The following is a 24,573-nucleotide window of genomic DNA, read 5'->3' as shown; positions in this document are numbered from 1 at the left end:
TTTGAAAAAGAAAATACCCGCCATCTTGGATTCCTCCGCCGTGTTCGCGCGTTGTTTTCAAATTGTTCGAACTGTTTGTGAGAGAACGGCCATTTTGGTGTTCCTTCACGCCCGAGGTTGTTTTTGAAATTTAGGCCTAACGGGACCTTGGCCGCCATCTCAAAGACCTTGTTATTGTGACCAGACTCTGCCCGAGCCACTCTTGGGGTAATTTTTTTTTTTTTGCTTTTCAGAGTTAACCCACCTCCTAATATCTTAGCTAGAAAAAACCAAAAGATAATTTAGGCAGGGAAAGATAGGCCTTAGTTAGGAGTAATAACAAGTTCCTATACGAATACCTACTATAAAAATCATATAAAGAGAATTTAAAATTTTATGATAAACTTTTGTGACGTCGGCTCACAGGAAAATTAAGATAATAAATTAATCCCTAAGGAAGCCAAGACGACGCATCTATATCATTTTATTAAGATCCATGCCATTGTGCATGTATAAAATCTTTGTTTACATGTTCTCAAGCAGCAAGAAATTAGCTGATTGAAAATCTCTCTCTCTCTCTCTCTCTCTCTCTCTCTCTCATTTCAAGTAAGCATTCCTAACCTAAGTGTACGTGACCCTCTTCAAAGAAAGAACGGCCGACACTAGGCTAATTAATTCGAATACAATAAACCAATTAAAAGAAACACCTCTGTCCCACAATAGATGAGGACAAGTTAAGAGTAATTACAATACAGTGATAAACTGTCGGTCATGAGTGAGGCCTGCTATCCAGACCGAAGCAAACAGTAGTTTTCACCCTCTGAAAAAGAAGGGGCCAGCACTGGGGCCGGTACTGGGACCAGCCACTCACGAGGATCTTTAAAGAAAAAAAAAAAAAAAAAAAAAAACCAAATTCACTTTATTCCACAGTGCCAATAATTTGCAGCACTGTCATCACTTGAATAGCTTACTCTCTCTCTCTCTCTCTCTCTTTACCTTCCCTTTCTCTCTCATTCGATTGTTGCACTCTGCAGGGTGTGTAGAGTGCCTTTCCTCCCATATAGCCTAGTTGGACTCCAGTAGAGGGTCCCTAGGAACACATTGGCACCATAAGTGCCACTAAAGAAAACAAAAGGGAACACAGAAGAGAAGGTTCTTCTGGGACCTAACCTGCACCAGTGCCTAGGGATACTGAGTGCCACCAGTGTGACCTGTACACGGCACACCCAAACTACAGTGCCACCTTTGAAAGGGTGCCACGTCATTGAAGAGACACTTCCTCGCTGCCCAAGTACGCCCAGTCGACCCGGTTAGACACCCTTCCCACCAGAACCATGGCAGCAGAGCATTATAAAACCTTCCTGGGGCTGGGGACGGCGGCAGGTCTCACCAGCTCGGAACTTACCACCTGGGTTAAGGAGCAAGTGGACGACTTGGCCAAGCGGGAGAAGGAAGAAAGACTTGAGCAGAGGAAGTATGAAGCCGAGCAGAGGAAGTATGAAGCCGAGACGAGGAAGTATGAAGAAGAACGAAGGGTGTATGATGCCGAGCAAAGGCAATATGAAGAGGAAAGAGAAGAAAGAAGGAGACAGCATGAGTTAGCCTGCAAGGAAACTGAGTTAGCCCTAAAGGAGAAGGAGCTCGAGCTTGAGAGAGCGAAAATGGAGAATGCCGAAGCTATGGCTAGCCATCAAGCCTCCAGTCCTACACCTGCTGCATCAAACGCCCAATTTCGAGCATCAATTCCCTAGTCCCCAAGTGGACTGAGGACGAGCCAGAAGCATGGCTGGAGGAGATCGAGGCTCTTTTCGATAACTACAGCACCACAGAGACGGAGAGAGCCTTAATACTGGCCAAGCATATGGAGGGAAAAGCCAAGGCAGCGCTTCGCTCACTGGAGAAGAGCCAGAGAGGCAACATGGCAGAAGTTCGAGAGTCATTACAAAGGCCTACGAGATAACCCCAGAAAAATGGAGACAACGGTTCCGAGGTCTTGCCAAGGAAGTCGGCTGGTCTTGGACGGAATGGGCATGTCACAAAACCCAGTCCGGTACGCTGGTTCGACTCCTGGCCTGCACGACGTTTGAGGATCTTTTCAATCGGACCATGCTAGAAGACCTTTTCCAATGTGTGCCAGGGCCCCTTGCAGTATATCTTAACGATAAACAGCCCTCCACACTTATGGAAGCTTGTCGCATGGCTGATTCGTGGAAACTTTCAATCAGTCGCATAGCACCTCTCAGAAGCGAATCATCCCTCCGGCCTACCTCTCGAACTCCACTCGCCCGAAGAATGGACTGCCTAGCAAGACCCTGTGCAACTATTGCAAGAAGGGGGCCACGCTGAAGCTGAGTGCCGATACAAACTCGGCACTAATAAGCAGCCTAACCCTACCAGCCAGAACTCCGCTCCCGATTCATCCGCTCAGCCCTCTCCTCCAACAGTTACTGCAGGCCACCGAGCCCATCCAAAAGGCCCGTGCAAATCCTGTGGGGCTGCTAGCCACTACAATGCTGGATCTCCGGCCTGTCCACATCATGTCCCCACCACCAAATTTGTCAACCTAATCAGCACTTCATTTTCTGCGGCTGGTCCGCACTGGATCCTTTACCCCGAGAGACTGGAAACCCAGTACATCTCGGTGGCCCCTCTTCAGAGCACTAGCCTGCCCGTGACCCTTCCGGTCACAGTAGACACTGCGGCAGACATTAGCCTGATCACTAGGGCCCAAGTGCCAGCCGGTGCTGTGGTTGACAAAGAAACGCGGTGGGAAATGAAGTGGATAGAGGGCCACACCATTACCGTTCCTACGGTCCAACTCCAGGTAATGACACCTTGGGGCACGATACCCCACCGCCTTGGCGTGGTAGGTGGAATTCGGCCCGGAGTGGCCTTCTTGTTGGGTCGGGATCTTCTCTGCGGAAGCCCGTCACCAACGCCACTCCGCAGCCACGTTACCTCTTCCACGGAGGCCCCATCTAACACTCTCAATAAGGTCAAACCTCCACCTTCCGCCCACCAAAGTGGTCCGCGGAAGGGCACAACCCAAACTATTCCAGGCCTAGCCCTCTCCAATTGCGGGGCTGGCCCACCAAGAGGTCTTCCCCCCCGCGAAGAGAGATTCAGGAGGAGCAGTACCGCTGCAGGACGTGCAAGCGGGCAGACCACTCCACAAATTGGGAGGGCTGCCCAAGCAAGCAACGCCCAGCGGATGCCCCCGAAAAAACTCACCGAGAGGCTACGATCTCCCACTGGGGCAGGAATCTCTGCCGCAGCCAACCACAAGTCGTCCGCGAGGTATTGCACCTCCGGACCCCTCATCAGGCATGCCTGACCTCAACTGCTGCCAGTGCCACTTGCGAGCACTGAGCAGTGCCAGCTCCGTCCCGGACGTTGAGCTACCAATGGAAAAGGCCCTATGCCGGGTCTAAATCATGAGGCTAATCCTCCTCCGGGAGATTTAGGATTCCCCATGCAGTTGATCATCGCGACTGGAGAGCCTCCAGCACCCGAAACTTCTTCTTTGCAAGATTCTTCTTTGCAAATTTGACTCAGGGATGAACCCTGGAGGATCGAAATGGTACCCCTCCCTTGGAAGACCAGGAACTGGCATCCTCGGACGCAGAAGTCGAGATCGCTCTCGCTCGGTTGTCGCAGCAGCCGGAGTAGGGAGTCCTCCCGCAGCTTTTGCAGTTGCCCTGACTTCGCGCCCGCTAGCCCTTCTGGCCTGTCCCCGGAGTCGGTGCTCATCACCTGCTAGGCCAGCTACTGATAGGCCTTGGAGGAAACCGAAGAAGAAGAAGAAGGGGCGGAAGAGAGCCCAGTAGTTGCCGAGCTATACGCTCATCCTGGCACTAGTGCCCTCTCGGCACAGTGCCCTAACATCTAAGAGTGATCCTGGCCCCTTGCCCAGAGGAGGTAGCCAGTGTGATCTCTTCCTTTCATTGTGCATAGCCTAGGCCACCTTAAAGTACGGTACATCAATTTAGTAACCTTGTTCCTTCCACTTACCACCGAGCCGCAGTAATCATGTAAGTAGCATAACTAATTTCAGTAATCTTAACTATTGTGAAACGAGCCACGATGCTCGTGACACGCATGGCCTAAGACCTCAGTGAGGCACCCATTTATCATATGAGGCAACCCTCATGAATTAACTAGTAATTATTAATTGTATTAAACATAAACCAAGTTGTGATTTAGTTAGAACATTAACTCTTATGTTGGTGCTACGGTCGGGTTAGGATAGGTTAGGCTAGGGAATATCATAGAATGTACCACTAGGCTAGGTCTAAAACACATCATGATTGTAGGAGGTAGCCTATAATAACCGTGAGCACCTTCTAGTACTATTAGAATTAGGTTAAGTAGTGATTATAGCTCATATCCTATCTAGGGTTAGGTAGTTCTGTAGCTAGGTAGGCTAACCAGGACTAATCTGCTCAGGGAAGGAGAGTAACCTACGAGAGGCTAACAGCTTGTTTAGTATAGACCTTCACGCCCGAAAAGGGAGTGAAGGCCCTCTTAAAGGGGGGAGCTTTTATAAATATTTACGCTGTTCGCCCTCGAACATTTAGGGATAGTAGTATCAGCCTGATCAAGACAGGGAAATTGCTTTGTCCCACGCTAGAAGCGTCTTCAGTTCAAACCTTAACGTCCGTTGGAGAACGGGATAGGTAAGTTAGGCCTTCCACCCTATAGGAAAATTTCCCATATCAGCCTTAAAAATAGGTGGTCCTAAGGTCCTTTTTTTCCTTTTTACCTGTCTCTCATGGCGAATGTTTTTAACAGAGCGTAGATGCCTAAGGCATGACTGTAGGCCTGTTTTGACCCAGGCCGGTCAGGGAACGACAGAGAGACTGGAGCATTCGGAGAGACCACATGTCCGACGGGCCTCTTCTCCCCCTTTCTTTGTCTATTATCCTATTAGTGAAGTGAAGAAGCAATTGCGAAGACCCCCGGCGGTGTTGGTGCGCACAACGTTCGTCCCTAAGGTAAAGTCGCTTTTGTTCAAAAACTTCGCCCATTCTTTTATCTTTTTCTGTATTTCGCATTTCTTTGTTTCCTCCTTCATCCCCACTTACTGTATATGTGTTTACGAAGTCTAGATTAAGCCTCATTATTATGTTGTTAGCTTCAACCCCGTTATTCCAGTAAAATACCTAGGATTTAGGTAAGCAAAATCAGGTTAAATCTCGATGCTTTGTATGCCTCAAGGTCCAATGTTTGGGAGAACCGTTGCGTTTAAAAATCAAATTCATCTCAAATATTCTTTGTTAAGGTTAATAACCCTTAACTGGCGACCTTTGGCTAATTAACGTCTGTCTTTGAGGTTAACTTTTGGCTTCAAGTGGCAGGTTACGTGTAATCTTGGTTTGCAGGGCCGTAAAATTACGTAAATTGAATAATACATGATCAACCAAGACCTCACACACGTAACAATATATATATATATATATATATATATATATATATATATATATATATATATATATATATATATATATATATATATATATATTGTATATATATATATATATATATATACACCAAAATTGCAGCCCTCTAGCTTCAGTAGTTATTTTATTTTATTTAAGGTTAAATTTAGTAAACCCCCGTATTTGCGTTCTCATGGTTCACGGACTCACGCATTCGCGGGTTTCTCTGTGGAATATATCTAGCCACTGAGAAATATTCAATAATTACTGTATTTTCATATAATTTTCATGAATAAATGCACTTTTTGTGATAAAACTATTAAAATACTCAGGTATAAGCATTTTTACAGGGTTTTTCTTGGTTTAAGCTATCAAAATGGGCAGTTCTAAGTGTTTTTATAGGGGTTTTAAGCATTCGCGGATTTGACCTATTCGCGGGGGGGACGCATCCCCCGCGAATACGGGGGGTTCACTGTACATTGTTAAATTTATGCTTAAAAAGTTCTCTTTTAAAAGGGAAAGTGCCACTCTTTTTTAATCTGGCAATCACATGCTCAGAAAACTGAGCTTTTGGTTAAATAAAATACATACTATAGTATTCTATGTGTATATGTAATGTAACATAGTATGCCATGTGTATTATGTACTGTACTTGTTCCAAATAGACTTTCACACTGCTGAAATTTTTTAATGCTATTGGGCTGTGATTGTTCGTTTCTTTGTGTGAGTTGCGATTTGAAATTCTAATATCTGCAGTTGCAAGAAGTGTAACTACACTCATTGTGTACCTGGGACATTTTAATCCAAGTAAGAATCACGAAGTTCCATTGGTATGTAATGAAGTAAGCAGTGATATTTCAAATTTTGGGGGTCATCCAACATGGGTTCTCTCATGCAATATTAAATCAGTGCTGCTAATTAATTTTCTAATCATTACTCTTCTATTACTACTGTCTATGATAGATAAGTATTTCATAAAACATAGGAATCATAAGGTTAAAGAATGACAATCACTGAAAGAGTATTACATTGTTTTTATTTCTTACCTGTCATCTGAACCTAGGTAAAGATCTTTTCCACTTGCTTCTAAGCACTCAATCTGTAACACAAACATATACTATACGTAAATTGCATATACAGTATTTAATCATTCACTGTTCAGCTAAAGATACCAAGTTGAAAATAATCCTGTTCCATGAAAACAAACCTTTTATTTTGCCTACACTATAAGGAAGGTATCAGTTCAGTGTACTACAGTATCTTGAGTCATCCTCTCAGTTACAGTATTCGCCATCAACAACAGCCTAGCTTGCCCCTTGGAGATACAGTACCATTTATCACTGTATCCTGGTACACATGATGCTCCTCCAGAGACCAAATGTTTCAAAGGCAAACTTCGCATATCCAAGTCAACAACAGAAATTTCTTCTACAACTCTAAATTAACAACATGTCAAGGATAGAAGTGAATGTATAGTCCTGCTGTTGAACCATCACATTGTGCTCAGTTCCTCCAACACATATGAAACAACAGGTGCACGGAACAATACTGGAAACATACAAGATAGTAAAGATACAGGATTTGGATCAATAAATTGCTAAACTCAGGTTCCTGAGAAGAATCAGACAGAGTAATCAGCTTTCTTAATTTCTTTCATCTGCATGCCTTTTTACTTTAAGTATGATTCCTTCCCCAAGTAAAATACAACCTTCATTGCTGTGGGGACCAGGGTTACTTGTAGTTTAGGACTGTATCAAGAAAAGTGCTGCATTATACTCACTGCCGTGGTACGGAGTCAGCAAAGAACTGTTTGCATTCTGGCATTTGTTTTGTAACTACAGTGGTACCTACTCTATGGTGCAGCAATTACCACACATATGACAGTTCCCTTTTCTAGTGCTTTCACTAAAGACTACTATACTGTATAAGAAACACAGGTAGTACTATAGTTCAAAGCCACAATGAAGTGTTTTATTTCTTACACTGTTACTAAATCGTTGTCTTTCATTAAGAAATATCAATATCAGCTGAAGAAGAAATAAATAGAAGATAATGGCCTTATTTGGTACTGGCTGTTTACTTATTTGAACTGTTTACTTTACAAGGAATAATAAATAATTACCATGCTCACAGTACATATTCAAAATAAAACAGGCTCAGCATAGACTTTTCACTATTACTGTATTATTATTAGCATGATTGACAAGACTTCTGAGTTAAATTCCTGACTCTCATAGGAAGACATATCTCTAAAATTTACACACCAGTTCAAGTGTGTTTTGGTTTGAAAATGACATGATGAACAAATTCAGAGTTGCTGAAGCAAATGCAGCTTATATGTGCAAGCTACACAAGTATAAAATTCAAAAGATTAAAAAACCCTGTGACAATAAAGAGAACACTAAAAAAATTACTGTGAAGATGGACAAAATTGTGGCAAGGACACACATTTTATACTACCGTATATGGAGGAAGTGAGAGTATGTGGGCGTCTTATGGTAGTAGAATTTCCTTTGTATACTAAACGTGTATCTATTCATTCTCTCCAAACCAAATCTTAGGTTACAGTAAAGCAATGGTTTTCCATTTCAGAACACATCACATCAATTGTACTTGTAGAAAAAGGGGTGGTCTAGGTAATGCTAATTACTTTCAGTATCATCTTCTAATTTTCAGAAAAAGCAATACATAATTATCAGCATATTTCTAAATTCAAAAGTGTTTAAGAGAACAAGATGAACTACAACAACAAACTTGTGCAGTATTCTATATTTTTCCTAGGTATACAAACCAGAACCTTGTAAAGTGGTGGGTTTCTGACAGGTGAGTGAATGGTACTCAGCCATTCAAGTAAGTAGGTGATTTTACATGGAAAAGCTTTTCTGTTAGTTTTTCATGTTATGCTGATCTACTGGAGGCATAACATAAGGGTTGGTTAACCCACCGCACATAACGCTATGTCTAAAAATTATGGGAGACTACAGTTGGAGGACACATCTTTAATATCAGGCTAAGTTTTGGGGTGAGGCACAAGGGGGGGCAACAAATAACCAAATTATGTAGGTAAGAAGCAACTATTGTTCCTCTAAGATTTATGGCTCCCTAGGTTTGGTTAAGTATGGGGTTGCACCCCTGGTCAAGTAGAACAATGAACCCTAAGTTAGGTTAGGTTAGGAGGCATCCCCATATTTTTTTTCATGGTTTACAGCCCCCTTAGGGTAGGCAAAGAGGGGTTCCTCTAGGTTAGGTTAAATTTGGCTGTTTGTCTGTGTTTAACTAGTTTTTGTACACAGGTGCTCCCTGGGTTACAATGACCTGTTGTACAATATTTCAGCTTCACAATAGCAACAGCAATAATATACAGCAAAAACCGAGAATTTGGCAAGCTATTTAACATTCTCAATAGAATCCAGAACATCATTGCCGTGAGAAAGTAACATAGCAATGCATGAATGGCATCTGGGAAAAGATTTTGAAGATGTGTGAGGACATTCATAGGCTTCAACCAACATTCTGCTGTTAATGAAATAATCACTAACAAGGTACTGTATTAGTGTTTGGGAAACAGCTCAAACTGGGCATCAATGCAGAGACCATCCATGATCTTGCTGGCACTGAGGCTGAAGAGCTTTTCAATGAGCTCTTCAAACTTGAGCAAGTTAGCTGACTGTGGTTCAGGATACTCTTGCTTTCTATAAAGAAACAAACTGTCTGGTATAAACTTCATACCTTCTTCACAAGAGAAAGAAACTGATAACTTTGTTGCTGTAGCATCTCTTTCATACTCATCCTCCAGCAATTAATTTTGCTGCTTAATTCTTCCAACATTCTTCAGGCCATGCATGCTTTCACGTGTGTACGTTAATGGTGCTGGTGGGTACCCACACAACCATTCTGTTTTTAAATTTCAGTACATTATACAGTAAATTGTATGCAATATTCAAAACTTTATTACAAAAGAGGCTTTGTGTTAATAGTTTTGCCCAACTGTGCACTAATGTAAGTGTTCTAAGAATATCTAAGGTAAGTGCATCTAGGCTATGATGCTCATTAAGATAAGTGTACAGTAGTAAAATATATTTCAGACTTATAATTAGTGTGTGATAGGTTTACTGGAACATAACTCCATTGTAACCCAGGAGTGTCTATGCCTATCCAAATATCCTGGCTTCCCACTACGATATCCTGTTACTGTTTATATACTATGGGGTTTACAGTGGATTAACCACCCATTTCCTCCAGCAATGAATGTCATAATCATTCAAATCACACAATGTATTCCATAAAAATTATTATATTTTATAACTGCACTTGACTAAAAGCTTTAAAGTGCTGTTTAACACAAGAAACAATTTTTTAAAGAAAAAATCCAAGAATTATGGATTTCCACAAAAAAAAAAAAATTAATGATTTGTTTTCTGATGTGCCAAATAAAGAATAAAGTACAGTGTTGGACTTGGGTATTTTCCAAGGGTGTATATACTTAATTTCCTTGATTTTCAATTTCAATAAAATAATTAGGACAAGACTAAGACCAGCAAATTATGGTAAATACACTGTAATAACTGTTATGTTAGGTTATAGGGCAATTAGCTTAAAGGGGACAAAATTTATGGTTTGGCAGGGGGCCCAGAGCCAGGTAAGATCTGGTGCACTTAGGCTAAGTAAGGTCAAGATGCATCCTTGTAACCCTTTTTGTCACAGGCGCATGTTTGGTATTTCCTTGGTGGCTGTTACTGATTACACAATGAACTACATAATCCATTCTTACAGGTGCAGTTCACTTGTTTTTGCTTTTCTCTCACCCATACACTGTTTTCCCCTGGAGTACCACCATAATTGTTAGATACTCTACAGGGAGGATAGTGCAGTAGATACAAACCAATTTTTCACTACAATACTTCAGTTAATGATACAAGCATGAAATTTAGTACATATCTTCTCCACAGGCCACTTTTTGAAAATTACTGGGTTTCCACTCAAAATTCCAAAATGGCTGCCATTTTTCAAGATGGCCACTAGTCAAGGTTTTAACATGGGACTCATGTGCCTCTTGTCATATTTTTATGCATTTGTTTTGGTTATACACATTTTAGGCAGAGTCACCTAGCAAAAGTAAAATGTAATTCTGTTAAAGATTTCATATAGCATATACAGTACTGTATAAAGAAAAATGGCCTCCCATATGGCAGCCCAACACGTTAAATAAGAAGAGTCTCAGGATTCAGTAGGCATGGAAAAATGTCTTCCTGTTCAATATAATTGTTTGCAAGTCTATATATAATTTAGGTGGTGGTTCTCTCTTTAGTTTTAGTTTAAAAGAGTGAATGTTAGCGCACAACCAGGGCACACTGGTGACTTCACTGCTGTGTAACTCAGCATGGGGTTCAGTGTCAACTAACCTTGCTTTACTTACGCTGTACCTAGCTTTGCTTTAGTGTAATTGAGTGTCCCAAATGCTGTCTAATAGCCCCATATCAATCAGCTGGTAGAAAGTATATATATATATATATATATATATATATATATATATATATATATATATATATATATATATATATATATATATATATATATATATATATATATATATATATATAGTTGTTACATCTAGCCAGACAGCCGCACCTGAATTGACAGGAGGTGCCAGCATAGGAGAGCCAAGCCAAGGGCAAGTGGGGCTCTACATGGCTTGTTCATGTACTTACCTGGATGGTGTACAGATCACACGGGACTTAAATGGCACTGGATGAATGATCGGGCTAGGTGTAGGTTGACCGAACCTAGTTGTATCCCATACATCAATGTGCATATCAGATTAAGGTGGTAAAAGGATGGCCCCTCGGCCTTAGCCAAGAGCTCATAATGGCAAGCATAAATTCAGTCACAGGCAAAAGGAAGACTGACTGGAGCAAATGTTGTCTTTGCCAGGAAAACATGAAAAATTAAGGTCTAACTTCACCCTTGGCCTCTGTTCATCATAATCCTGAACATGATGGGTATGTAATGATTTCAACCAACATGCCATATTTCGAGGAGATTAGTGAAATGCCAATTAACTTTGACCCAGCAAGGCTGAATGAAGGCAGTGGCACAGAGGCAACACTGCGACAAAACATGGCAAAATACCGCTAGAGCTGTAGGGTTATGTTTACTAATGTAAAACTTGATCGTGCAAGAAAGCAAAGATCTACAGTTGAAGGAAAAGTATGCTAAACAGCGTTGAATGAGTCATGACAATGAAGCATGCATTTTTTGTAAAAATGTGGCACCTGTATCAGATCTTCGACAAGTAATGATCATGAATCTCAACAGGAGACTACATGAGTGCACTCACACAATGATGGTAAACTGGCAAAACTTGGTGCAGGTGATGCAAATAATGCAAAAGAACTGAAATACCATCTTGTATTTCTCACTGGCCTTTACAATAGGGAGAGGTCCCATCTTAGAAATCTTGAGAAAGAACAATGTCACAGTAAAGAACCAGATGTATATCCACTGGTTCTATCAGAGCTGGTTAATTATAACACTGAAACCAGTTTGAGTTTGAATGGTCCTGCCATATTTCCTGTTGCAGACATATCCCAATTAGTATACCAGCAGTGCCTGGAACAATTGGGCATTGCCTCACCCACTATAAATACAACATGATTAAAAAGGACAAATTGTTAGCAGAAATCCATGAATTAGAAGCACACAAGAAAGGAAGAAGTGTGCTACTTGCCTTGCAGAAAGATGTAGCTTTAGCCCTATCTCAGGCATCTGACTACTCAGATACACTTCTGATTGCTAAAGCAGCAAAGATACTGAAGAAGCATATTCTGGATCATGAGTCCAGGTTTGACAGCACCTTTGGTGAAGGACGCATCAATGATGCCATACCTCAGTCTGCTCCAGTTCACTAGTATGGTCGAACATGGAGCAGACATAAAATCGCAGCTAAGGTTTAGGTCAGCTCCTGCAGTACAATTGCTTCTCAAAACAGAAGGAAAGAGCAAATGTACATTAACACTGAAAGGATAGGGGAAACTCCTTTTCCACTGTTCATGGGCATTGCTATCTATGCCAAAACCAGGAAGAGAAACCTGGTAGAAATGTAAGGACTGGGGTATGAGTGACATACTGGCTGGGTGTTTACTGGTTTATTGGTTGTTCCTTACTGAGATCAATGTACAGAATCTTCGAAGATGTTAATGACGCGTGCGAGCGGTAATGTAGCGTCTACACACAGACAGATAAAAACAGAGGTACAGGCTTGGGCATCTGTGTTTGTTGGTAGACGAACAGATGGCAATATCAAGAGACATGATTAACATACAGTGATGAAACATACATCAATGGAAAGGCCAGGAAATTCTACATATGGCCAATTGCATGAGATTCAAGACAGATTAATGAATACAATGCAGTAGCATAATATATGTGAAATAGAGAGACATTTGGCATCTTCACAAACAGAAACACACATACAGTTTGATACAGAAGATTCGGTGGAAAATTATGAGTACATGATTAGAATGCTTGCATGGCAATGCAAGTAATGGTGATTGTACACAAATCGAGACAACAATGGTTAGGGAGAAACAGACGGAAATATTGTATGGTTGAAATCGCGTTCCTGTAGAGAAAGAAAACGAGACGCTTGCTTTGTCCTGTCCACTTCGATGATGACAATTGACGAACACACGAACACACACGTGTTTGGAAGAGACAGCATCGGGGCTCTTACAGAAATGCTTCATGATCTTGGCATGAGCATTTCCTATGACAGGGTGCTGAAGATATCAGCCTGGCTGGGAGATGCCACTGTCACCAAGTATGTGGAAGATGGTGAAGTCTGTCCACCTGTCTTGAGACAGGGGTTGTTTACCACTGTGGTCATGGACAACATCGATCAAAACCCTTCAGCAACTACAGCTACTAGCTCTTTTCATGGGACCAGCATTTCGGTATTCCAGCACCCTGCCAAAGACAAACAGGGAGAAGAGCATCAGTCAGTACAGTTTGGGCCAGAGAGGGTAAAATCTGTACTTGAGCTATCTGACTACTTCACAAATATCAGCCCCCTTGCTTCCTTCAAGTCCAAAAATGCTACAGGCTTGAGCTTCCATGCCCAGCTTTGTGTGGCCGCAAATGTGAGGTGTAACTATAATGTTGCAAATGATGCTTCAGTTAGTCACACTAAAGGGAGACACCATGCATCTTTAAAATCTTGCATTCATTTCTGGCTTAAAAAAAAGACACAGACAGGGCTCAAACATGGATAAGATACTTTATCATACTCCACTATAGTCTTGTGCTTGTATACTTTTAAGTAGCATTATGGGGTCACTTTCCAAGATGTAATATTGATAATAGCCCAATAGAAATGCTAGAAACAGATTCTCTGGCCTCATAAATGTAGGCATAGATAAAAATTTCATGTCTCTATCATTCTTAGTTGCAGAGTTATCAAGCAAAATGTTTCATGGCAGCCATTTTGTATGCCATCTTTATCACAATGGTAAATATAGTAGTAGGAGCTCTGGTGATATCTTCAATCAACTCTTCTACCCAGGAAGACATTTATCTGAATAATGACTGATGTATTTATTTCAACAATGATTTACTCAAAGTGTCAGAAACAATGATTTACTGTGTCAAAACAACTAGCGGCCAAATTGAAATTCTGCGTGGACACCCAGATTTTTCAAAAGAGGGGTTAAAATGATCACTTATGCCAAATTTCATGCTTGTATCAAAAACTGAAGTATTTTTCTACTTATATGCTGCAATAGGATGGGAATACTGTACACAAAAATGAGTGGATTGTACCAACAATAATGGTGAAAAATGCATAAAACATGAAATAGCTAACTGGAAAACCACATTATCAATGTTTGGTAAGAAATTAATGTATCATATAGTATAGCTATTAAAATGTCTTGGTAGCTTAAGTAGCCTATAAATTTATAAAGGAGGTCACAAGAAAAATGTCACAATTAATGAGATAACCTACCCTAGGACTAGCACTACAGAAATTATGTCAGTAATTAACATATTGGTAACTCATCAATAACCTCTCAATTTCGACATGTATGATATAAAATCCTATAAAAAAAGTAGCCTACATAGTTAATATTCTACTGGTATTAACTTTAATACCAGTTTTTTGCTTTTTTCTTATTCTCCATAATATGGCTATTACAGGTCATACTAATATCTACTGCTAATTTACTGTTACCACGATATTTTCCACTTGGTTTTTTAAAAAGTTCTTTGTTTATGTTTTAACATTCACACAAGTGGGACTCCAAACTGGATTTTTTTTTTTTTGTCCCAGTGCACTGTGGGTAAGGATGGCTTTCATCTGGAACTGTGGGTACAGAAGCAATCATGAAGTCTGTTGGGTTCTTTTTGTTCTAAGTTTTACCAATTAGTAAATGGGATTTTAGAATTCAGGCACTGCTTGATAAAACTGACTCCAGTTATGATCATGGTTCCTTCAATGCACACGTGTAACTCTTGTTCCATGGATTATTTCTGCTGATTAAATTTTCTTTTTTTAGTGTGTTTGAGTGTTTCTCTGATATTTTGGCAATAAACTAGTAGTTTAAAGAAACTTATAGGGGACAACAGTGGGTAACTGGGGTTTCTGGGTGGGGGAAAATGCAAGAAAGAAATACAAAGGCTCATTCTAACTTCTGCAAGTTCTGATTCTGATCAAGGTAAGGTTTATTAACTCCTTGTGGATGGGTAACACACATATATGTTTACATATAGCTTTTTGGTGGAGTCCGGGAAACAAACATGTATGTTCAAGATTTTGCGCCATACAATTTGAACGAATTTTGTGGGAAAAGTGCTCAGACCATTTCCATGGGCCATAAATGAATCATGGCAACTCTTACTCCAACTCTAATAGCTAGTCAATACAGTAGAGAGGGATAAGTTTGCTTTGAGGTGTCATAAGGAAATGTTTTCTAAAATACAGTATACTCAGAATTTGTTACTGCTTTTAGTTCTTATCTGTTATGATAATTTTACCATTTAAGTGGGATTTTAGAGTTAAGGCATTGCACAAAAAAACCAACTTCAGTTTATAGGCATAGTTCCTTTGATGCAGATGTGTAACTCTTGTCTCTTGGATTATTTCAGCATATTCAAATGTTTTTATAGTATGTTTCAAATATTTTCAAATATTTCTGGCATTCATTTTGATAACATGATAGAAATTTTAAAACACTGGACCCACTTACATCATGCAATGATGCAGACCATAATGGGAAACCAAGGTTTATGGATGGGGAAAATACTTGAGAATGAAATGCAAGGGTGTATTCTAACACCCCCTAATAGCCTACTTCTGCACATTCTAACTGTGAATAAGGTCAGGTTTATTAAGGGTTTTTAAAGTGACATCATGCAATTGGTGATTAAGTACTTTGTAAGTGAGGACTTGGTAAGCTAGGTTATGTTAGTGGGAGGCCAGGTAAGGACCTGATGACCTACAGTATGTTAGGTTAGGTTAGGTTACCACTTGATTTATTGTCATTCACAGGTTAGGCAGGTGGTTGGTCCAAGGGGGAGAGGCAAAGCCATTCAGTCAGGTAAGGACCCAGCATCCAAGGTTAGGTTACGTTAAAATACATCAGGTAGTATGCAGACTGGGGTTTACGTCCAGGTGAGGGCATGGAGTCTGAAGTTAAGTTAGGTAAAGGTAAGTCTGGTTAGCCTGTACTCCCTCTGAAATGCCTACTACAGTTAAGGAGTAGCCATGTGACCCCTCCATCTACATTGGCTTCAATACATCCTTATATTTTTCACTAACTTTATGTTTATTTTGAGGTTGGAGATTTTAGATTGTGAACTTAAATTTGCTTACCATGCTTAGTACAAATCTGATGGTCACATCTCTTGCAAATTTACTATTAGCAAAATTTGTTCCAATGAACTGTTGCCTACTTGGATTTTTTCTAAGTTTTTGTTTATGTTAACACTGTCACAGGAGAGAAATTCCTGATTGGATTTTGTCTGATTGGATTTAGTTTGATCGATCACACAGCTTCTCTTGGAACTGTGGGTCAATGATAAAATTCTGAAATGTGATTGGTTGCTTTGTTGTTAATTTTCAGAAGTTATGTAGAATTTTGGAAATCAGGTGTTCCTTAAAAAATCTGGCTTCAGGTTGCAGTCGCAGCACCATTGGTTAAGTTGTGTCCTCCTTGTTTCCGGAATTATTTTGGGTGTGTTGCTAAATTCCATGCCCAATTTCGTCCACCTCAAACAGGCACTCATTTTCCTTCGGGAAAGTTTTACCTAATTCTTTACTTTGTCCCATGTGCAATTCTTCCTTAAATGATACGGGACAACACAATTTATGGTACCATAGCATTAAAATGAAAGTTATGAAGATGAAGAACACCTGTGATGTAGTTTCTTGCTTAGTTATTTTAAAGGTAATTTCTTGGAAGTTTTTCACCATCTGCCATGGACTGAATTTTGTTCATGAACCACTCATTGGCCCTCCACAGTGTGAAACCTCAGCAGCCTTCAACATCTAGGGAAAAGCCTGACCAGTCTGAAAATGTCAATCCTACTGATAATTCTGTTTCTGATTGAGCTAACTTATGGAATGTTTTCAATCTAATACAGTGGCTCCCAACTTTTTTTGGCGATGCCCCGCCTAATTACCTCTAAAATCCTGATGCCCCCCATGCCGATATATAATTCTTATTATTCAGAAAGTGGACTCCTATTCATATGGAGGAGGCCTAAAAGGCCATTAACTTGGTTTAAACAACCTTCCAAAGAACATGGCCTCTATGGAAGAGAAAAATAAAAGAACCAAAGAACAGTTAAAGTTCTGAGAAAGAAATTACTACGAAATTGTAAAAAAAGAATATTAAGCGACATTAAATTAATAATGATGATGATGATAATAATAATAAATGAATAGTCACTGGTAATAATGAGGGGAAGAGTGTGAAAATAGAATATTAAAATATCTGTGGATTGTCTTATACGAAATCAGCAAATAAAGTTTCAAAACTTACAATAGAGAACTGAAATGTATACAATATGAAATCATTTGAATACTTCGATCATTTGAATTACTGTACAATAATGTAAAGGTACCTATCAAATGCAAAATACAATTTGATCTCACGATAAGATTACTAAAGTTAGTCTTGGTGAGATCCTTGTGCTTCATGCCTGCTGCAGAGAGATTTATATTAGGCACTCACTGAATCAGCTTCAGTCTCAAATCACCTTGTTTAACAATATTCAGTCGAATTCCTTGCTTCAGTAGCAAATCATTTACAGCACTAAAGCCACATTCAGCTAAATATGGTGGGAATGGTAGCAACAGTCTTTTTGCAAAGCAGGTTGAGTTTGGGTTTTTAGTTTCTGCCTCATCACAAAGCCACGCTGTCATTCCTTTTATATTGAATAAAGTTTTAACTGACTCATCATTTTGTGTTTCTGAGATTTCTTCTAGTACTGCATTGAAACTATGAAAGCCATTTGATGGTTGTAATAATAACGGTGACAATATATCATATACAGCACATATGCAATTACACATGTGCAGTACATAAGTATTTTTAAGTATTCATACTGTATATACACAGTATGTATTAAAGTTGCACACACACACACTCATACTCACACAGACTTGCTGAAGAAAATTCACTATTAATAACTCATTCTCAAATTGCCCCTCTTAAAAATCAAATTGCCCGTGCGGCTTACGCCCCACATTGGGAATCACTGATCTAATACCATGCACAAGGGTAAGGACCTGGTGCCCTAGGTTAAGTTAGATCAGGTGTGGTTGGTTAGGTAGCATCCTTATTAACAGTCATTTGTAGTGCCCTACGTTAGGTTATTGATGGGTCTAGTGCTAGGTGAGGATCTGACATCCTAGGTTAGATTAAGTGGGGTTCTGGGTGGGAGGGGGAGCAAAGGAAGACCACCGAGAAAAAAGGCCTGTTGGATATGACGTCATGACGTTGACTCTGGTGGTCCTAAGCTGGCGATTCTTTCTTTCTCTAGCTTCCTTCCCGTACATCACTTGCGTACGAGGTTTTCTCTTGGTTCCATTGTTTTATTTTTTAACTGAACCATAAAACTTACATGGCATGATGAAACAGCATGCCATGGATACATCTTGCGTGTTTTATTGGACGAACTTATTACTGCAAATAGGTAAACCCAACAATGAGTTCACTCTAACAGATATTTGGCTTTTGTCTCTGGATGACATTATGATAACTAACACTGAATAATCCCTCAGATTCCAGTGCTTGGCTTCAAGCCTAAATTTCATATTCCATTCCATTCCACATTAGGATAACTTTCGACTGCAAACAGGCTACAGTTAGGTTTGTCCAATAAGGTAACATAAGTTAGGCTTGTGCAAGTATAGCCTGAGAAAGCTGTAGCCTGAAAAAGGGATTTAGATACTTGTTGTGAGCAACGAGGTAAAGCGCAATGTACAGAAAGACTGGTTTAGCCTAGAATGAATTTTAGTAGGAGTTCATACAAACTAGACTTAACAGAATCTAATATAGGCTAGCCTATGTCAAAGAACTCCCAGTGTAGCCTATGTCAAAGAACTCCCAATGTAGCCTATGTCAAAGAACTCCCAGTGTAGCCTATATCAAAGAACTCCCAGTGTAGCCTATATCAAAGAACTCCCAGTATAGCCTATGTAAAAAAAAAAACTCCCAGTGTAGCCTATGTCAAAGAACTCCCAGTACAGCCTATGTCAAACAACTCCCAGTGTTGCCTATGTTAAACAACTCCCAGTGCAGGACTTTGCAAGAGCTTTGGAAATGGCACAGACATAGAAGTTATAAGTTCATCACAAGTATAAGTATAGTTTAGTGATCAGGAAATAGGCAAGTAACCATTGACAGTAGTCAAAGGTAAGGGACAAACCTTATTGGACCTAGATTGGTTAAGGTGAATAAAATTAGACTGGCCTAGTATTCTAAGGGTTACAGGTACAAAACAGGAGCCTACAGAAGGAATTTCAATAACTAACCTAACCTAACCTCATGGCATTACTATGTTTTAATGCTTATATATACACGTCGTACAAATATTCCTCTTCCACAGGTGACAGTTGAACACAGATTAATGAAATAGCATACTGTACACCACAATACCCTACCTACAGGTAAGGCTAACTGCACGGTACGTGTTTGTTCATGTTGCTGAAGTATGTCACTTAGGAGATTTAAAGATTCCTACAGAGGTTCATGATATAATTATCATTGAGCAGATATTGAATAACTTGCAGAGAGCTGATATTGCTCAGTGTATTTCTAAAACCTGCAATAGCATTACTGTTATAAAATTAGTGATTTCATTTTTGGCAATAATTTTAGAGGATCAGTCATTCAAACACTTGCCTGCGCTGAAATTCATATCTGAACAACTACATTTAATGGCTGAATAAATTTGATTATTCATAAGAGCTGGTAATATTGTCTTCTTTGTTTTATAATTGTTCCCCTCAAAGTTATGGACTCTTGAGATATAAGAAATTCCTAATAATGCTGAGTTACTCTACCATCAGGAGTTTGTTTCCATACAGTTTACCCTGTATCAGAACAAAATGAACAAAATTTTCTGATGTACATTAAGAATAAATGTAAATAATTACTGTACTACCAAATGACAAAACAGTGATACTGATGGTGGATGCAACTCACTTGAAACCATATTTTGATTATAAAGGCAGAAATTCAGTACATTTGTTGATATGTACCTGGAATAATTGCCTTGGCCAGAAAGATACAAATAAAACAATGAAGTTCCCATGGTTCTCCTTTGATGGAAATCATATTTTAGAAAATGAAATTCATTATGCACCATTCAGCTATATGAAAAAACTTCATGAGATTTTAGATGGTTTACTTTTGAAACATTCATATAAACTGTCATGAAAAGCGTTCTCCTCCTCCTCCTCCACCTTTGAGAAACAAAATGTTCATTTAGTTTTACAAATATTCAATGAGTATCTCATTCAAGCTTTACTAACTTTGAGAAAAAATAAGTTTCCCTTTTTATTCATGAGTTGTGGAATGTCATTTTTTTTTTTTTTTTACATTTGATGGACAATAATGAATGTAAAATCCCCATATAAAGGCCACAGGTTAAATAATAAATATGCTGTTCCAATTTAGTAGTGAAGGTCATAGTACAGAAAAAATAGCAAAATTAGTAATATGGGCTTCTACTAACATTTTACTGAGTAATTATTGTTCCCAAGAAAATAACTATATTGTAGCCAACAAAAACTTGAATAAAAAGAGAAAGTTAAAAACTTTAACTACTAAACAATAACTGTATGTAAAAGACAATAATTAAGTTATTTAATTTGTATATAGTAAAATAAACCATCTTTTTTGTGATGCACTTAAACCAATGCACTGCCGTCTTGTAATTTGACGTTAACACTATTTAACTATAAATATTTTTTAATATTTCGGTACAGTATATACAGTACTGTACTGTATTATTAGGTGTACATAAATTAGTGTAGATGAGAAAAATAAGTAAATTAACTTATTACAATAACTGGCAAGCAACAAATGGTCTATTTTTGTGACTTTTGTTTAAATTTCTTTCATCTGGCAGCGTAGTCCGTGCTAGGGACTCGGACCATCCTTGCCTACCTCACAATACATCAAACAGGCCTTCTCTTTTGGTGGTCTCGAGCAAAGTCACCCTGGGCTAGATAAGGGGATGGCCCCCTAGGTTAAGTTAGGTAAGGACCTGGAATCTTTGGCTAGGTTAGGTGGGGCAGGTCCAGGGGAGCAAAGCTTTTACCGCCAGTTAGGTAAGAACCAAAAATCCTAGCTTAGGTTAGTTGGGAGTCCAAGAAGGGCAAAGCCCTTCCAGACAGGTAAGTACACTGTCCCCTAGGGTTGTCAGGAAGTTCAAAGCACACATTAACACATATGAAAATAAACCTTTAAAGTCCAAAATGCAAAAGGCTAATGGTTTATGATACAATTTGTGTTTTGGGTAATTCTAAGGAAGAGCTTTGCATGTAGATATCATTACTGAATTTTTTGACTGAACAACATAGGCTAGAAAATGGTGTAACCTAGGCTATATGATGTAGTACAGGTGAGGTCATTCAAGAAATCCACTGCCATGTATTGTTTCAGCCTATGGTTTTATATAGAAAAGCTCTGCAGGATGCCATGCTTTGTTCCATTCTTTCAGGGATGAATGTAAAAACATTAGGTAGAACTAAGTTATAGGTACACGGCAGGTATTTAGCGAGAAATGGCAGTTTCTTATAGTATTTTGGATGCTTATTAACAATTTAATTTAATGTTAATTTTTGGCGGTCGGCTGTAATTAACTTACAATTTACCTTTGAACTCTACCCTATGGTAAGGGGGACCCCGATGGGAATCCAGGGTTTCCATACGCGATCTTCACGAGACAGAGCACCGGTACGTCTGCTTCGAACGGTTCATATCCCGTCTGGCAAGTGCAATAACTTGTTAACGTATGGTAACTCCCCAACCCCCAGGCCAGTACTAAACACGGCGAAGGGACATTCCATTTGGCCGACAACAAACAAATGCACCGCCAGTGTCAGATGCCCTAAAAGTGTTGAAAAAACGAGTTTCCAAGGTACTGCACTTGCCAGACGGGATATGAACCGTTCGAAACAGACGTAGCCGTACTCTGTCTTGTGAAGATTGCGTAAGGAAATCCCTTGTTGGACGGATTTCAGGGAAGAATTACAGGTTAATTACAGCTGACTGCCAAAAAAACCCCTTGAATTGTAAATAAGCAACCAAAATACTATAGGAAACTGCCATTTCTCACTAAATACCCGCGGTGTATCTATTACTTAGAAATACCAAACATTAACAAACAAAAATAAATATATGAATTATTTTGGTGGATTCACAAATTATCTTAAGTCTACCTGTAACACATCATACCTACACACTATTTTCTATACTGTTCGGTCAGTAAACTTCATCAATAAGGGATATATCCGGTGTGGAGCACTTCCTTAGAATTACAATGTCTTCCCCACTCAAAAATCCTCCTTTCCCACCGTGGTGCCCCACAATTTGGAATGTAAGGGGGAGGGGCCAGTATTCGTAAAAATACTCAATATGCTAGGCTGGTGAAATGTGCATTCGAAACATTCACGGCGTAAATTAAAACACCGGAAAACCATACTTTGTAGCCTCGCCAGGGATGCAATCGCGGTTCAAATTAAAAATTTACCCTCCTCCTACCCCCAAGTGTCACTACCTAGTCTGGGTGTAGCCTATCTTACCAAGATAAGTGGGCGTATGCCAAGAAAACTTACCTTTAGATCAGCTCGATCTAAAACGGACACTAAGTCAAATGCCTTTAGAGCCATATTTTTGGTTCGATTAAACTTTCACACGAATAATCTTTTCGTTTACATATTGACGTTTGCGGACCGGGTAGTAAAAGTTCCCTTTTGACATCGCCCAATTGTTTACGTCCATTCGAACATAGAGGAGCGTTATGTTTAATGTACTGTATAAGGAAGCGTTCGGTTTTATAAATGTTTATATTTTTTCAAAACAATCCGAAGAAATGGTAACAGGTGCGGCGAAGAAGTGATTATGTGGACAAGGTGGACTGTAATACTTTATGTTGTTACTTGGTATAAAAAAAAAAAACTAAGCCGTACGTAACAGCATCTCCCTCCTTTTGCGGTTTCTGAATTACGGAGAGATATTATCTCTCATGTCTCAACCCAATTCTATATCAACGAGGATGACATGCATTCGTCATGCGGTACGCGCAATTAAAATGCACACTTTCTCATCCTCGAACGAGGCAAAATACGTAACATGCAGGAAACTTTTTATAAATATATGATTTTTCAAAATGATGTTAAAGCAAAAAATAAACAATTTCAGTATCTTCGAACAAATTAATTTAATGGAAAGTGGCAAAGCAACAACCGTGCGGCTTCACCCAACTCTGCTGCAGACGTAAAGGCCTGTCCACACTAGGAAACACTGTTTGGAAACAAAGTTTGCAAACTGTTTCCAAACAGTTTGGAAACAAAGTTTACAAAATGTTTCCAAACACTTTTTACTGTATATTTGTTTCCCATCCAGAATTGAAAACATTTAGTGTTTCTATGTACATGCTGTATATACATGTATAATGTATATATGTTATTTATATGTATGTGTATATGTATATATACACATGTATAATGCATGTGTATGTATACGTGTATATAATATACACACATTTAAATACATATGTAAAGTCTCTACTCAATGGGTTCTCTATGATGAACATCCTGTTTTTTGCGGTGCCTTTTTAAGAGGTGCTAAATAATGCGCAGGAGAAAAGTTACTGCTACTTTATTCAGGACGCAGGCCGTTTATATGGCGGCGGACTGACGTCACACAGAGGAATACAATAGAATCTTGGTGACCTGAGGTCAATTACTCTCGACAATAATTGCAATGGATAAATACTTCTTCTTCTTTATCTTCAGCTTTTCCCATCTTTATATGGGGTCGCTGTTTGTTATTAGTCTTCTCCATCTTCTGCGTTCATGCACCATTACCTCACTCACGTTCTTCTCCTACAACGGATAAATACAAGTTGAGTTAAAAGAAAATGGACAATGGCTGATCTAACAATATTCTAATACATGTGCAAAAGAGACATATACAAAATAAGTTGGTAACAGGTACAAATTTACATAGATAAGCGTGGTTGATTCAGTATGGCAGATCCTGCTTGACCGGCTCCTATAGGAGCAGTATAAAAAACGGGTTGTTCATCATAGAAGACCAGCTTAGCGGGGACTTTACACCTTGCGACCTAAGGTCGCACGTACACAGTCTTATTATCATTATTGTGAATTGTATATTTATTACCTGTTCATTTGCCCTTGTACCACATATATGTGTCAGAGTATTTTTATGTCCAACCAGCTATCGTTAATCATCATGTTTTCTGTATGTACCTGTCCCGTTTTGTGTAGAGAAATAGTTTGACCTCAGGTTACTTGTAAATTTTTGTACTCGCGGTCTCTGCGTATACGCAAATGTCCGCACGCAGCTTTATAAACCAGCAGTACTTGTCTTCCTGCTCATTATTTCGCACCTCTCTCACA

At 39.4% G+C, this 24,573-nt stretch overlaps 1 protein-coding gene across 1 annotated transcript in view; it reads right to left on the bottom strand.

The window, feature by feature from the left end:
* LOC136838870 (transforming growth factor-beta receptor-associated protein 1-like) overlaps window positions 1–23,220 on the bottom strand; it is a 213,997-nt gene extending 190,777 nt beyond the window's left edge. Inside the window, exons 1-2 of the mRNA XM_067104535.1 lie at window positions 22,765–23,220; window positions 6,464–6,516 (exon numbers count right to left, since the gene is read on the bottom strand). Coding sequence (XP_066960636.1) covers window positions 6,464–6,516; window positions 22,765–22,818 — 107 coding nt within the window. The 5' untranslated portion in view covers window positions 22,819–23,220. The remainder of the gene's footprint in view (window positions 1–6,463; window positions 6,517–22,764) is intronic.
* Window positions 23,221–24,573: the final 1,353 nt, after the last annotated feature.

Source organism: Macrobrachium rosenbergii, chromosome 5 (genome assembly GCF_040412425.1).
Source record: "Macrobrachium rosenbergii isolate ZJJX-2024 chromosome 5, ASM4041242v1, whole genome shotgun sequence".
In the NCBI taxonomy this organism is placed as follows: domain Eukaryota; kingdom Metazoa; phylum Arthropoda; class Malacostraca; order Decapoda; family Palaemonidae; genus Macrobrachium; species Macrobrachium rosenbergii.
The sequence above is the reverse complement of the archived record's forward strand: the minus strand, read 5'-3'. Positions and strand labels throughout refer to the sequence as shown.